The following is a 17,142-nucleotide window of genomic DNA, read 5'->3' as shown; positions in this document are numbered from 1 at the left end:
AATAACAGAAAATCTAGAAGGAGCAAGCTTTTAAAAGTATGAAAAATTATTTTGGATAACCACAGAGAAATGGAAATGAGTAACAAAACTCAATCATCATGATTTTATACAGACTGTACATTATCTTTAATTTGGTTTGTCAAGGTAAAAAACAGACAAGTCTCACTGAGGTAGCAGAAGCTTTAGGAGTGATGAGATATTCAGCAAAACTGCTGAGGTGAATAAAATGAAACGCAGAGCAGCAAGGTGGGACTTTGTATGAGGCGCAAGGTGTGTAGAGCCATGCGTCTCTATCCCCAATAATTTGGACAAAAAAGAAAAAAAAACGGTGGGACTTTATGAGGCATGCACCCCGGGACAACACTAAAATGGCAGGTACCTAAAATAATGTAATTGAACCAAAAATGTTGCAAGAAAGCATTACATGACATCAATTGGCATTCAATGGTGTAATTGTATATAAAACATGACAGAGGTAAAAATAATAACATAATTAGTTCATACTGGAAATACCACATTAATTTAAGGCATGTCTCTATAATAGAGAATTGTATCCCTGGTTCATGGTATGTTCAATTGATATATATGGTAATAATGCAATTATAAAAGTAATAAAAAGGGGGCAACCATTGGCTCATAATCCCATAATATAGCAACATAATTATTTCATACTATAAACATTATCAATGACCAAATTCATTGAAGCGTGTCTCCATGATAAATAGTTGTAGCCATGATTAGTTGGTACAATCCAGTTGGTATGCAAGGTAGTTAATGGTAGTAATGTAGTATAAGTGAAAGGGCATCTATTTGCTTGACGCATTTCGTGGCAACTGCCACTCTTCAGGAGCAGATATGAGGTCTGTGTGGAAGGAGAGTAGGGGGGGGGGGGAAACCCTGATTTTCCAGAACTACTTACAAGTATTTCTATGAGTTTGGGCATAGGCATTAGGGCTGGAGTCCGACCGAAGAAACATCAGCCCCCGGGAGCTGAGGTGGACTAACCCAGATAGACAGCGATGGAAGTCCAGTAAAAAGACACTAGTCCCCAGGGATGCACCCCCATGAATTTCAAAAATTGGTGTAATCCACGTAGTAGCCATCTATAAAAAGGAGGGGATAAGTGGTAAAATATAATTAAAACTTGGAAATATATAATGGGTGACTAGTAGAAAGAGTGTACTAGTGCAGGTACCGAACAGGGGCAAGGAAGTGAAACAAAGTGTAGGATCAGTACAAAGTAATGGGAATGGTAATGTGACACAAAAAGAAAAAAGTTTAGGGAGAGCCAGAAAGATTACCTGGAAGAAGGGTATGAACAATGAAGGTCCGGAAGTGTAGAGGCAGTGGGGGTAACAACTGTGTGGGGGCTAGGGATCAGCTGGAGGGAGTATAAATACTCCAATGTGGTCATGGGTGTCCAAGCAACGACACAATGGCAGCTAATGGGAGGAGACGGTGCCAATCAGCTGCTCGCCATCCGACGCCAGATCGAATCAACAGCGTCAGCACGCCGACATCACAGATGGTGACGCAGCGCGTCCGGTGCCGGATGCGTGACATCGATGCGCAACTGGACGTACGCCAAAACCTCCGCGTCACTCAAAAGGGGAAGAGGGGGAAGGGGAGGACCCCAGGAGCGCATCACAGCTCCCGGGACTGAGCAAGACGGCCGGGAAACAACCAACCCAGTTCACAACACAGCCCAGTACACATAGGCAGCATAGCCAAGCAAATACATTGTGTGTAACAGTGTAGGACAGTAACATTGTAAAGCCAAGCTCCTCTGAACCTAAACTGACATAAGCAACTAGATTGGCAATGTAAATATTAGTGTTTAAATAAAATAGACCCCTGAATATGTATTGACAATGGAGAGTATACTACATTACTACCATTAACTACCTTACATACTAACTAGATTGTACCAACTAAACATGGCTACAACTATTTATCATGGAGACACGCTTTAATTCATTTGGTCATTGATAATGTTTATAGTATGAACTAATTATGTTGCTATATTATGGGATTATGAGCCAATATTTGCCCCCTTATTACTTTTATAATTGCATTATTATCTTATATATCAATTGAACATACCAATCAACCAGGGATACAATTATCTATAGAGACATGCCTGAAATGAATGTGGTTTACACAGTATTTCCAGTCTGAACTAATTATGTTATTATTTTTACCTCTGTCATATTTTATATACAATTAAACCACTGAATGACAATTGATGTCATGTAATGCTTTCTTGCAAAGTTTTTGGTTCAATTACATTATTTCAGGTACCTGCCATTTTCATTGTTATCGTGTTATCTCCCGGGGTGCATGCCTCATATAAAGTCCCACCAGGTTTTTCTTTTTTGTCCAAAACTGCCGAGATACCAATGTGCAATATGCAGCAATGAATAAAACAGAAACAATGTACCTTTGATCAGACCACACTAAACTGAAAGCTAATCAAACACGCGGGATTTGATCTACTACTCCTTTACTAAATCAACCTAAAGAAGGAAGTACCATATAACCGTTTTTTTTTTTTTGCATCATGATAATCAATATGAAATTACCATACTTAATATCAAAGATAATCTGAAATTAGGGGGTAACCAATAATTTAGAAATGATTTGCTTCAGGTTTTATCATATTTGCAAACCTTACATATACAAACAATGCTGTCTGACCAAAGTTTAAAACAAGCAGAAGGAAAATGTTTGCCTACTAATTATATAGTGCAGATTAATAACACTGCAGGTACTTTGTATACTATTAAGTTTGCAAATATGACGAATGCTACATAGGCAATTCTTCAAAGGATGCACATAACCGAGAATTAGTCCTCTTTTAAAAACCGCTTATACAGTATAAATTTCAGTGAAATGGTGAATTTTCTGCAGAGGTCTCAAAGACCTGCGATAAATTACAAATAACAAAGTTTTTGCACAAGTAGCAACACAGTGGGGTTGATTTACTAAAGGCAAATCCACTTTACACTACAAGTGCACTCGGAGGTGCAGTCGCTGTATATCTAAAGGGGAAGCTCTGCTGATTTTGTCATCCAATCATGTAAAAGCAAAAATGCTGTCCCTTGCATGTCCCCCTCAAATCTACAGTGACCGCACTTTTAAGTGCACTTGTAGTGCAAAGTGGATTTGCCTTTAGTAAATAAACCCCTCCCCCATGTCCAAATTCACTTCTGCTTATTCCGAGTGGCTGGCGGTAAGGGCAACTATGAGTAATGCAGCATTGAAACCATAAAACTACATATGAAGCAGGGCCCAAAGCAACTGCAATAAAGTGCTTACCCTTGGCTGTATACATCGGTACACAAGTGCCATCATAGGGCTAATTAGGTTTAGTATTAAAGAATAAAAAGGCTTAACGTTGAATCCTATTACTTATAACTATCAGCTGTTTTATTTTCTAGCATCACGTACCTTAAGCCTTCTTAATAAAACAATGGTCAGCACTAGGGTTGCACTGATGGCGTTTTTTTATCGGCGAGTACTTATACGTTCGGTCAAGTACTCACTGATACTTTTGCGGTGTCATTTTAGCCCATACAAAATAATTGGGCTGAAATCTTACTGCAAAGAATTATGTGCGATTTGAACAGGAATGCTATGCAATTCCTGTCTGAATCACAAGTGGTTTCCTGCACTGCTCCTGTGTTAACCCAGGCTGAAATCGCTATGGCAAGCCTGGGGTCACCGCTTGTGATTTGGAGAGGAATCGCACCAGATTCCTGTTCAAATTCCATGCAATTCTTTGCAGTGCGATTTGAGCCCATTCGTTCTGTATGGGCTCAAATCGCAAAGGTATCGGTTTCAGGTATTGGAGCATTTGCATGAGTATGATTCTCGTGCAAATGCCTAGCATCGCCACCGATACCAATAATGGTGCAACCCTAGTCAGAACAGAATTGAAATGGGAAAAAAAAAAAATTGCCATGCTGATTTAAAATTCAAAGAACTCCCGAAAAATTCACAACTCGGTGAAAAATATGCAGATGAAATGGTTTTAAGTTTTTGGATGTGCCGATTAGAGGAAAAGTATTGTTTTAAAAAGTTTTCGGCCTGTAGCAGTAACAGAGAGAACATACAACTTCTCCAGCATGTAGACAAGGTGCTAACCATTACAATGAGTTGATTGATCTAGCATTGAATCCTGCCCTATGCCCTTCCCTTGGATAGAGTAAGCGGTTCTCAGCAGCTGTAAAAGGCTTTTCCAGCATGCACTCTAAGGTTGCTCTTGATCAGCATATCATGTGCTTGGTACCAGATCCAGCACCATTTTCTACAGGAAAGCCAAGCACAGCACTGTTCCTTTATTACGACCGGTTGAAACTTGCATATATCAACTGCTCTAGGCAAGTCCCCCTAATGTTGTCTAGTAAAACTAAAGCAGCTACTGATCTGTTGACATTTAGCCTCAATTGCACTATATATTAATTTTAACGCTGTATGCCACAAGTTACAATGCAATGATACCAGATTCTGATATGCATGGAATCTCTTTAACCACTGCATCATTTAAATTAAAGTCTGTCCAGAAGGAAAATAAACCATTTGAAAGTTCCAGCTCTCAGGTCTTTAAATATCATGATAGCACATGTATCTCTAATAAGGTAGAATGAATATATGACAGCAGTGAATACTATGATGTGGGTATACTGAAAAGTGAACGCAGTAACTTTCAAGAACTGGAAAAATAAAAATTTACATTTCCCTTTTTTTTTTTTTTTTTTTGTTTCTCTACTGTCCACTCATATTTCTGGGCATTGTTGGTCCCTACAATGGACAAGTATATCCTAAATGAAAGGCTAACAGTTCACATAAACAAACACAGTACCTTATATCTTAATTTCTATCTTTTTAATTTTAATCAACATTCCTCCCAGTTTCTCAGTAAAAATTGTTAAGTATTTTATTAACATCTGATTTGCTTTTGCTTCAAAACTCTGATTTTGCTGTTGAAGTCCAGTATTTATCAGGCCACAGGGGATCCTGCCTTCTGTCTGTTATCCGTACTGTCTTTGTGCGTCCGTACATGGGCAGCATGCGCGCTCTCCAGATCGAAGGTTAAATTGCACTGGGTGCACTCCCATGTCCCCCCCTGCTCTGACTTAAAACTTGAAAGCTGTTTTTCTGATGTTTTTGCGTCAGGGCTTGGAGGTCGCTCATTCTCTTCTTCCTCCTCATCCTCCTTCACCTTGTGTACAATGAAAAGGTGTCTATTTAGTGATATCTGGGATGTGTAACATAAACCACAATGCACACACTGGTATGATGAGCTGTCACTTTTGTGTTGAGGTATGTGCTCAAGAAATTCAGAGCTGCTGTCTGCTGCAAAGCCACACTTTGCACATTTGTACATCGATTTCATTTTCTTAGCATCGGGGCCGCCTTCTTTTGCTTCAGAGTCCTCAAGTTCTTTCTTAACAGCTTTCTTGGAGCTTGATGACTGAAAAGCAGAAGATATTATTGAAATTAAAGGATAAATGTGTTTTAGAAAATGTCCTTATTTTCTTCTATTCTAAAAAAACTGATTGGAACTCTCTTTATATTTAAGATTACCCATCACACCTTAAAACAGTGTTAAACCCAAAAGCATTTATTATATTTCAGCTTAACATTTTCAGGACATGCACAAAAGTGCATATAGAACAACCCCCCCCATGGACCTTTTAGGCAGAAAATATTGTATAAAGAATAAGTTTCATTAAAAGGCAACAACGCCGCTTTATTAGTACAGATATAAAAAATAGAAAAAGGGACATACATTGCCGGGAGGGTGTCATATGATGTCCCCCATGATGGCGCTTCTCGCATGCCCCCATCTGTGATTGCTGTGTCCTTGGGACACAACTGATCAGAGATCGTGGTAAAGAGTCAATCACATCAACTCTTTACCACCCAATCAGCTGTGTCCAACAAATACTCCATAATCATGGATGATGATCATAGAGATTTCCGGTGAGCAGATGGTCACCAGTCATCTCTATGACCGTCGGAGGCCAGGGTGCGACGTTATGACGTCACGTCCAAGAAGCGCTTGTAAACAAAGCCGCGATCGCGGCTGGAAAGCATGGGATCGTGAATTTTTTTTTGATCTCATGCTTTCCAGCCTGGAGGAGAGATGTGGGGTCTTATTGACCCCGCATCTCTCCATAAAGAGGACCTGTCACACACCATTCCTATTACAAGAGATGTTTACATTCCTTGCAACAGGAATAAAAAAGCGATACAAAAAATAAAAAATTTAAAGAGAAAGTGTAAAAAAATAAATACCTGTCCCCAGTAGCTCATGCAAGTCCCGCCAGCATATGTAATCGCTGTTCAAACCACACATGTGAGGGATCGCCATGTGCGTTAGAGTGAGAGCAATAATTCTAGCACTAGACCTCCTCTGTAACTCTAAACTGGTAACCTGTAAAAAAATTTCAAGCGTCGCCTATGGATATTTTTAAGTACTGAAGTTTGGCGCCATTCCATGAGTGTGTGCAATTTTAAAACGTGACATGTTGGGTATCTGTTTACTCGGCGTAACATCAGCATCAAAATTGGGCTAACTTTACTGTTTTGTTATTTTTTAATTCATGAAACGCATTTGAAAAACGTGTTTGAAAAATTGTTGCGCAAATACCGTACGACATAAAAAGTTTATTCCCTAGGGTGTCTGCTAAAAAAAAACCATATATAATGTTTGGTGGTTCTGAGTAATTTTCTAGCAAAGAAATGATGATTTTTACATGTAGGAGAGGAGCGCCAGAATAGGCCCGGTATGGAAGTGGTAAAAATAAAAAATTCCTTTGCTATTACTTTAATTGACTAAACATAAGCTTTACGAAGTAGGCACATTGGACTCCCCTGTTCAGGCTCTCCCTCTCTTCTGTTCTGCTTTCCTTTTCCCTTTCTTGTGCTCATTTCTGTCTCCCCTACTTTGTCTTTATATGTGTCTGCATAGCTCAGCAAGGATCACCAGTGAAATGTCATAATCATACCCAAGCTAAATTTTTCTGCAGTTCCCCCATCATAATTGTGGATCACTGTTATTAAATATAGATTGGGTAGCTCTGTATCTTACTGTAACTATTCAACTGTGAGCCTGTTATGCTTTTTTTAATCAGACCCTGACACTCATTAACCCCACTCTACTTTCTGTACCCTGAGAACTATAAAAATCATATTGCTTCAAACAAATTAAAAAATATGCAGGTACCCACAAAGTTCATGCAGTTAACAGCAGGCAGCTTACTAACTTCCTATTCCCCTTAGTTTTTTATAATCTAGAAAATATCCAGAATATTTTTGCTAAATATAAGCATAATACCTGATCTTGGACTATGCTTTGTGAAGCTGCGTCTGTTGTTACAATAGAAGAGGACACCTGGGTAAGTTCAGGGTTTTTGATGCCGTGCATTAAAATAATGTGATTAGCCAACATGGACGGCTTGGCAAAAGTGGGCTTCTCTGTGCAGTAGCTGAAGGACAGAAGAAAATACAGTGAAACCATTTTAATTAAAAACATATAACATTTTAATCTACAGAAAACTGATATATTTTTTCTAACCTCAAGACATAACCACACAGTCTAGGCAAAATTGATACCTACATGTAACAAAAGTAAACATTTCCTATTATTGAAATTACTGGCCAAAATTAATTTAAAAAATGCTGTGCCAAGGAGAAGTAGCATTTAGTGGGGTAAATACCGTGTCAAATATCATCAAATATTCCTGTAAATCTTAGGCTCCATGCACACAAGCATTTTTCTAAGCTCCTAGAAGCTGTTAACACTACTTAGCTTCTAGGAGCAGAAAAAAATGCCATCCTATGTGGCCATGCACACTATTTTAGGCTATTAGTGTCTTTCGAGCTTCAACGTCTAGGAGCAGAAGAAAAAAAAAAACTTTTTGTAGAGTTTTTTTGGAGCATTTTTCCAGCAGAAAAAAAACACAAAAAAACAAACAAAAAAAACGCTGAACGTTCCTAAAGCTGTTAACCACTGCTAAGCACCAGTTTCCGACATTTTTTTTTCTTAGCCAGGCGCCCTTAACAACCAGTGTATAGGTGGTTAAAAAGCGGGCGGGGAAACTGTCCACCTCGTCCTCAATAATGGATGACTCATCAGCTGTCAGAGGAATTCCCCGCTGACAGCTAAATGTCAACTAATCAATTTCTGGCAAGGAAAAAATAAAAATTGAAAAAAAGAAAAAAACAGCGTGGGGGGGCCCCCAATCCATACCAGGCCCTTTCGGGTTTGGTATGGATTTTAAAGGGGAACCCCATAACCAAAATAAAAAAAAATTAAATTAAAAAAAAGGGGTGGGGCCCCTCCTCCCCAAATCTATACCGAACCCTTAACCAAGCATCGTGATCGACGATGGATATACACTGGGGGACATTGTTTTTTTTAATAAAGGAATAAAAAAAAAAAAAACTGTCTGTATTATTCTCTTTTTTTGACACATTTTTTGGTGAATGAGTAGGGGTACAATGCACCCCATACTCAATCACATTTGGGGGGGGGGGGGGGGGAGATCTGGGACTCTCCTTGGTAAAGGGGGTTTCTATATTCCGATAAGCCCCCTGCCCGCAGACCCCCACAACCACCAGCCAGGGACGTGGGGAAGAGACCCTTTGTCCTTAACATGGGGAGACAAGGTGCTTTGGGGTTGGGGGGAGGCCATGTGGCTTGGTATGGTTTGGGGGGGGGGATTCTCGCTTACCCCCCCTCCTTTCCTGGCCTGCATGCTCAAATAAGGCTCTGGTGTGGATTTTGGGGGGGGCACACCATTTTCAAAAAAAATTTTGGTGTGGAGTTCCCCTTTAAATTCTATACCAAACCTAAGGGTCTGATATGGATTTGTGGGGGACCCCGCACCATTTGCTTTTTTATTTTTGACGCGGGGTTCCCATTAAAATCTGAACAAGACCCAAAAGGGCCGGGTATGGATTGGGGGTACCCCCACGCTGTTTTTTCTCTCAATTTTTTTTGTTGCCGGCAATTGTTGAGTTTATATTTGGCTGTCAGCGGAGAACCCCACTGACAGCTGATGAGTCATCTGTTGTCAGGGACGCGGCGGTCGGCTTCCCGGCCTGCTCCTTAACAACCAGATATTTACTGGTTGTTAAGGATGCCGGCGGCTGCCGCTTGTTAATGAAAGTGCTACTGCTCCTAAACACTTGTAAACGTTCCTAAACACTGCAAAAACACGTAAAAAAAAAAAAAAAGAGAAGTATTAGCGTTTTTATCCAGAGTTTTTGTCGCTGTTTTTCGAGCGTCTAGTGTGAATGGAGCCTAAATCTGCATTAGCCAGTGGACTTAGAAAAAGATTAAAATCTAAAGCAATAAACCTGTCAAAGCTCTAGCCTTACATATTAAACCTTAAAGTGTCATTAAATTCAAATAAATACTTAATTTATATTTATTTAATGATGTACTATATCTGTGTGCTGAAGCTTGCCATCACCCTTCTGTTAATTATTTGCAAGTATCTGGTTGATCCTGCCTTTGCATGCAATTTCCCATTGCTAGTGTCTATGCCATCACAGCAGATCTTCAGGCTGCTGTGGTGCCACTCTTGGTGCACATTTTTAATTTTAAGGCCCCTTCCACATGGGGCGGCCTCTGCTGGAGTCCATCTTCTCAGTGTGGAATGTTTCCGCTGACCCCCGCTAAGCAGGCGGATGGTTGGTCTGTGTGCACTCCGCTTATGTAGAGGGGACACAGACGCAGCCTACTTTCCTTTATGAGCGGTTGGATGTAAATGGACTGCCTGTCTGTTTACACCCAACTACAATCTGATCCGATCCACCAGACAGATGAGGAAAGGATCCCTATCCCTCTTGTTTTTAGCAGACCGGGTCGGATGTTGGCAGGTGGAAATGGACACATTACACCTGCCTTTCCATAGAGGAGACTGTAGATTCCAATCGGGTCTGTCTGAAAAAACTGACAGATGGACCCAATCGGTCCGCTAGTGTGAAAGGGGCTAACACTCATGTCCACAACAGTGCCAATCGGCTCTGTGCAACCACAAGAAAATAAAGGCTCCATCAAGATATATGCTTGCTCACCTATTGCTCCCTCAGTGCAGAAAAAAGCAGGTAGATTGTGTCACATGACTGCTGTATAAAGCAGCAAAAATAATGATCTAGAAACCATTGATTCTACTTTTATTGTCCAAGGTGAAAAATATAAAATAGTTTAAGACAAGTGGAAGTAAACAAAAATTTGTCAGTAGACAAATTGGGTAGAAAAGACTTCTAGTCTCTGCCCAAAATATAATAAATAAATATAAAGCTATCGTGAAGAATGGTAAATGTAATGTGTCAAGATATATACATTATGTTCGTCTTGTAAATTGCTATTTTAAACAATAAAAATAGCTGGGAAAAAAAAAAAAAAAAAAAACCATGGGAGTCGCGGTGACAGAGCAGTGGCAGTAAGCTACAACCTTGCAGCTCTGAAGGTAAGCACACTCAAAAGGTAAATGTGCAATTATGCTGCACATAACCACAAAGTTTGCTTTAACACCAAGCAAATCGTTAAATACAGAATGGTTTAAAGTGCCAAAGGTTCAGCCAGTCTTGCAATATAGGCAGTCCTGCCTGACACAATGAAGGCGTAGCAGAACATGAATAAGGTATTTTTCTTTGCTTTGGTCTCCATGTTCAGTTTTTGACTGACAGCACCTAGAAAATAATGAATGCACTGATTGCCACGAGAGTGAAGGCCCTTATTTTCAAGTCCTAGTGCAATTCTAGGAGGCCGATATCATGACTGATTCAGGTACCAATGCTTGTCAAATACATTTAATAATATAATGAAGTTATAACTGGGATTACATTTTTTTTTATATGTGGCCAGAGTTCAGATAATGCTCGTCACTGGGAACATGTTTGATCCAGACACACAAAATTATGTTCTGGACCACCCTTTTCTGACTGTGTTGATGTGCAGCCTAAAGGGGAGGAGCAACATAGTAACTAATCTCGTACAGACAGGGTGGATTTTATTTAAATCATTAGTAAAAAGGCTTGATTTAAATCATCATTTTTAAAGAGCAACTGTCATCTCTGTCCTGCAGAGGCTCCTCCTCTGATCCGCTGTTGACTCACCGACAGTCCCATTCACTTTAATGTTACGGCTGGTGACGCGGCAGTGACACAACAAGGTGAGGCATGTGGCGGAAGCAGGTGAGTGGATGCCCGCTAACAGGCGCTGCCATGATGGATCTGAAATGACAGGTGCTCTCTAAATGTAAGGACTTCTTCTTGCTGGTAGTTAGAATTTTTAATATTTGCAAACAAAATGTAGGTTTCCCATTTAGAATAATAAGCGGTCAGGTTAGTAAAAACAGAGATATCAGAACCGATTTTAGGTTAATAGGTTAATCACACATAGTTGGAGAACTACTCAAATTCTTTTATTTAATTAAAAATTTAACTAAAACAACAACATTGAGAGTGAATGTTATCTTAGCTTGCAGAGCTTGGATTCATTGATTAGGTTTATCAAAAATGTAAATATTGCAGAATATACAACCTCATGCTACATAACTAAGCTCCATTTCAGGCTAAATAAACAAAATTATTAATGTACCTTAAAGAGGAACTGCAGTCTGCTCACATAATTTGTAATAAAAACATCTTTGCCATTCTAAAGCTTCCCTCCAACCACTTTGCATATTATTTTATACATACTGTGATTCTGTACTTGCCAAATATGCTGCAGAAATCTCCCTCTATTGAGTCTGGCTGCAACAATTTTAACTGTAGGCAGCTGAAGCTGCTGCCTGTTCACTTCCTGGATTTACAGAGGCACGCCTCCAGCTCTGCAGCCCTCATTGGCCCTCTTATGACTCACCCCCCCTCCCTTCCTGGCAAATTCTCACGAGAGTGAAAGAGAGCTGTGCATGATGTCATAAGCCTAGGCTTTTTACCAGACAAGAAACAGGAAGTGGTCTGTATAAGGTATTTACTGGCAGAAAAAAAAATATTTTACAATCCAAAATTAAAACAAGGGCAGAAGATTTAATAGATGGAAAGTTGAAAAAATGACTGAAGGTCCGCTTTAAATAGAAAACTATCTTTAGATAAAATTACTCCAAAGGCATTTTATTAAAATAAATTTGATAAAAATGTAAAAAAACAAAAAAAAAACAAACAGATTTAAATAAAAAAAAAAAAAAATCACGGGCAAAACTGCGGCGATTCAAAGTGTCTGTGTGTGAACGGAGCCTAAAGCTCTAACCAACATTGCACCCATGTAGTTATATTTTACATAAAGGCTATACAAAAAGACAGCTAGTGACCATAAAGGGTCATAAAACATAGCACTACTACTAAGTCAAGACAAATAAAACATATTGTATTTCTTAGCACTGAAAGTGTGTACACTGAGATATTACCAGCAGGTATACTCCTTCTTTGCGTCATGGTCATTTTTAACATGTCGTCGTAAGCTGGCTGTAGAGTTGAAGGAGCGCTCACATTGTCGGCATGGATACCTTTTCATACTCTGCAAAACAAATGGTATCAAAATATTTGTAACACAAAATTCTTTAGCATGATTTATCAGCATGTATTGCTATAACTTTAGGGAGGGGATGGCAAATGGAGTTCCCCTTTAAAGTAATTCACCTAATTTTGCTAGCAAAACTCAGACTGGTATCATGGTTTGTCTGTCCCTGTATTTTGGCAACTAAATGAAACTGATAAAGTGACATGGTAAATGAACAATGTATTTTTTTCTTCAGAATAAAAGGAAAAAAAAAAAAAAAGAAAATGATTATAATCATACCTTCCCATGACTTTTCTTCATGTGGAACACATACGTTTCCCGATCCAGAATCCATTCCGAACACTCTGGACACGTCCAACCTGAAAGTTTCTGCTTGTGCTGCGCCTCTGCAGACTCGCTGTCTTTCTTGTTAGAGGAGGAATTAGCCCCAGTCTTTCCCGTGGACTTTGACGTTGAAGTGGAGTCGTCATTCTTCTCTGCTGCAGCATCTGGCTTTTTCAGGGCGGATGAAGAATCTTCAAGTGATTTAGAAAGGCCATGGACGCCCTGAACAGTAAAAAAAATATTTGAAAGGAAAAAGAAAAAGATCAGTGGGAATCAATACTAAAAGGAGCCAGTGCCTGCTTAAAATTAAAGTGCCAAAGAGAATACTCAATTTGATTTGTGATATAATGGATTAGTGATGCTAATATCCAAAGTAAATTAAGAATAGGACCTCTGGTACTGCTTTGTGGAACACCTCAAGGTAGAATAACAAAGAATATGACGAAAACAAACGGTGTGTAAGCTTTGCTCTTACATACCTTTGCCTTTTTTCACTTGTTGGTAATCGTGATGCCAAAGGGCAACTCTACTTTTTATACTGACTTAAGGTACACCTGTTGTGAGGCGAGTATAGGGCTGCCATTGTTGGCCTCTTTCTGCTGCAAACTGCCTGGTCTTCTCTTCGCTTCTATTTTTTGATTCACTGACCTAAAATATGATGTAAATGAATAAGAAAAAGGATTGGGATTCCTTTTGTCAAGAAGTCACTGATCCAGAACAAAAGGAAGAAAGCAATGGCCACCTTCATGATTCTCATGTAACAGGTGCACTTTAAAGGAGACCTAGCATGAGAGCGTCAAAAGTGTCTGCCATTGCTAACCTTTGTGAAAATACCTACTGCCTGGCTGCCAAGCTGACCCTCTTGATTCTCCAACGTGTAACAAATAGTTAAAGTGGATCTTCACCCTCAATTTTATATCGCCCCCTCTCCACCCCACTTCCCATACCTTGTGCAAATAGGGCTTTTATTTTAAATAAAAAAACCTCTGGCCTGTCCCCCCCATGCATGTCACCTAGGCAACTGACATGCATTTTTTCCTTTATTGAGAAACGAGGATGGGGGCAAGCCTATAACTACGTCATCGGGAAAGTTGCCAGCTAAACCCAGAAGAGCTGAAAGCTTCCTGATGGCGTCACGCAAGACAGAGCAGGACCGAGCCGGGGGGGAGGAGCAGAGGACCTCGGCAGGACAATGCTGAATCAGCTGGGCGGCCGAGTATTTTAACTGTGCAGCACCCACAACCAGGTAAGCAAAGTATTACCTGCCATATTTCTTTAGGGTCACTGAAAATAAAGCCAGAAGGACAGCGAAGCAACTAGCACTTTCAGAAAGAGGTCAGTGATGGCATCCCCCTGTAATTCTCTAATTGTAAATGCTAGAAAAACAGAGAATCATTACATTTATTAGACTTTCAGAGCAGGGCGGCACACAAGCGATATATACACAAAAAACACCTCTTGTTTAGCTTTTAAATCTCTGTGGAAAACAAAGAAGAGCAGCCCAAAGAGCCTTTAAATTTAAATAAAAACCTGCTGCAGAGGTGCACCTTGCCCTGAAATTATTACAAGTCCCAGAACTGAATGGTGGCAGTTAACAGCGCTAGCAAGGGATCCAAGTTAAGATAACAATCTGAGTCCTTTTAAAATCTTTTCTATTGCACAGCCACAACCATCAGTTTGACCAACAGCCCTGGCATTTTAAACACTAGCAGTGAAAGTTTCCCAGTTTCCCATGTCTTAGGGTACTGTCACACCAGGTCTGGTGGGAATGCGTTGGGCGGCTTTTCCAGTGCAGTCCCACCGCACAAGGCAAAATGCCGGCCAGTTCATACCACTGCGTTGTTGTGGTGTGCTGAAAAATGTACAGCATGCAATACTTTTCTCCAGCGCAGCACAGTCACTGAACGCCGGCTGATATAACTTTATAAAACGTCACTGTGTGGCATTTCAATAAAGCTTTTTTTTTTTATTTTTCCTGTTCGCGTCCTCATGGCTCACCTTCAGATGCTGCACTAGCAGCTGTTTCTGCATATATGCCAGCTGGCATTCGGGACACTTGAACACGCTCACTAGAAGACTGTTTGTGTTCTGGTAGAAATGCTGGTGTAAAAGTCTTTTCTTATTGAAGACAGTTTCACAAGAACATTTATAGATTATCCTGTAATACAAAAAAAGAACTCCATTTTAGTGCACAGCAAAGGAAATTACAGTGCTGAATCATTTTTAAAGAGACTGAAAGCTAGGCTCTGTAGAACTACAGAAGCAGACATACATAAATCGGGGGTATTTATAAAGGGTAAGTAATATAAATTGCAAACCGCGCAAAGATGAGCATAAATAAAAACTGTGAGCCGCAAACACAAAAGATAATTAAAAGGCAATGATATTGGCGCACATGATTGTCCTGTATAGTACATATAGACAATGGGAATAAGTCCTTAAATGTCCATATGACCAGCCAACTCTGTATGCAGGAAAGAAGAAGGAAGCACCTCCAAAGCACTTAGGAGGGGCTTCCTTCTTTCCTGCAAACACAAAAGGGGATATCCTCTCTAATAAAACAATGGGAATAACAAGTGTTGAACTAATATATAATCAAAAATCAAACTCATAAATACTTGTACTATCCAGAAAATAGCAACCAAAAAAACAAAACTTATTTAAATACAAAGAAATAGTCCTCCGTGAAAAAGGTAGAGCAACTCCAGTCCCATTTCAAGTGCATAGATGTATGAATAAATTAAAGCGGGGGTCCACCTACATCAGCTAAAAAAAAAATATTAAAAGCCAGCAGCTACAAATACTGCAGCTGCTGACTTTTAATACATGGCCACTTACCTGTCCCAGGGTCCAGCGATTTCGGCAGGCGACGTCGAGAACCCGCTCGGTTCTCGGCAGCTACCGCCGCCATCCTAGATGAGGGAATCAGGAAGTGAAGCGTTGCGGCTTCACTTCCCGGTTCCCTACTGCGCATGCGCGAGTCACACTGCGCATCCCAAGTGGTCCCCGCTCTCTCCTGGGAGCTGTGTGTTTCCCAGGAGACAGCGCGGAGGGACAGGAAGAAGCATAGACTCCCATGGGAGTCTATGCCGGAAGTGGGTGCAAATACCTGTCTTAGACAGGTATCTGCACCCCCCTCCCCCCTGAAAGGTGCCAAATGTGACACCGGAGGGGGGGAGGGTTCCGAAAAGCGGAAGTTCCATTTTTGTGTGGAACTCCGCTTTAATATCTTCTTACTTCCTTTAGTATCACAAGTGTCACCCGCCACCAAAAGTGAATAGTGTGGATAAAAAGGTTGAGTCCTTTGCGTTTAACGCCACCTCTCGCAGTCATTTAATTAAACCTTTTGTTACCAATATAGTGTATTTCCTGCAGTGCCCGTGTGGCCTCCAATATATAGGGAGGACTACCGGGGCAATGCAGGTCCGTTTAGAAGAAAACTTGGGTAATATTCAACGTGGATTTAAGGGACAAAAGGTCTCCAGACACTATGCTACTGTCCATAATAAGGACCCTACAGGCACATTATTTTTAGGCAAAGATAAATGTATTCTTCATTGGCAAGGTAGTGCCTTAACAAAAGATCTCCAAGCTAGAAACAAAGTGGATGTAATGTTAACACGTATATTCCTTTTGGTTTAAATGTAGCTTGGGACATTAATGCATTTATTGGGATGTTAATGGGTTTTGATTTTTGATTATATATTAGCGCAACACTTATTATTCACATTAAAATTGTAAAGGGTGTTTTAGACATGCCTTAGAATGTGTCTGCACAGCGGTTGGCGTGTCCTCCCTGGACATTCCATCCTTAGTGCACTCCTACTCTCCCTCCCCCTTTTGAACTAGGGGTTGGCCAAGCCTGATGAGAAACTGAGGGACTACAGGTCTGCTCTACTTTTGATTAACAGATCACCGCAGTGGGTGGATACATAGCCGCTATTCTGTCTAATAGCAGTTTTTGAATCCACCCACTGCCATGCACTCATTTAAACGTAAAGAATCTCTCAATTCACCATCAGGCTCCGCCCATGCAGTGACAAGTCATTTCCCAAATATGAACGTTGCCATATTTGAGTAACGACATCACCTTTGTTTACATTTAGATTTCCTGGCCGTAGCTAAATGGGGCCGGGTTTAAGCTCTGTGCGGGAAGCTGTCACATTTATGACAGCTTCCCAGAACAGGCAGGGCTCGCTCTCAGTACTGGCATACCAATGTATGCCAGCTCAAGGTTCGTCTTAATTACCACCAATTTCCTAATCTGAAAACTG

The 17,142-nt window shown here is 40.4% G+C and overlaps 1 protein-coding gene across 3 annotated transcripts in view; it reads right to left on the bottom strand.

Annotated features, from left to right (window-relative positions):
- Nucleotides 1-4,679: 4,679 nt before the first annotated feature.
- The window catches only part of ZNF592 (zinc finger protein 592), a 68,352-nt gene continuing 55,889 nt past the window's right edge, over nt 4,680-17,142 (bottom strand). For 2 of the 3 annotated variants that reach the window (XM_073619183.1, XM_073619184.1), the window contains exons 7-11: nt 14,867-15,026; nt 12,824-13,090; nt 12,432-12,541; nt 7,346-7,496; nt 4,680-5,476 (exon numbers count right to left, since the gene is read on the bottom strand). In XM_073619183.1, coding sequence (XP_073475284.1) covers nt 5,003-5,476; nt 7,346-7,496; nt 12,432-12,541; nt 12,824-13,090; nt 14,867-15,026 — 1,162 coding nt within the window. In that variant the 3' untranslated portion in view covers nt 4,680-5,002. Of the gene's footprint in view, nt 5,477-7,345; nt 7,497-11,123; nt 11,257-12,431; nt 12,542-12,823; nt 13,091-14,866; nt 15,027-17,142 lie in introns of those variants that run through there. The other variant, XM_073619185.1, reaches the window with a different exon arrangement.

Source organism: Aquarana catesbeiana, linkage group LG03 (assembly GCF_042186555.1).
Source record: "Aquarana catesbeiana isolate 2022-GZ linkage group LG03, ASM4218655v1, whole genome shotgun sequence".
NCBI classification, from domain to species: Eukaryota; Metazoa; Chordata; class Amphibia; order Anura; family Ranidae; genus Aquarana; species Aquarana catesbeiana.
Note: the sequence above shows the minus strand (reverse complement) of the source record. Positions and strands in the feature narration are given on the sequence as shown.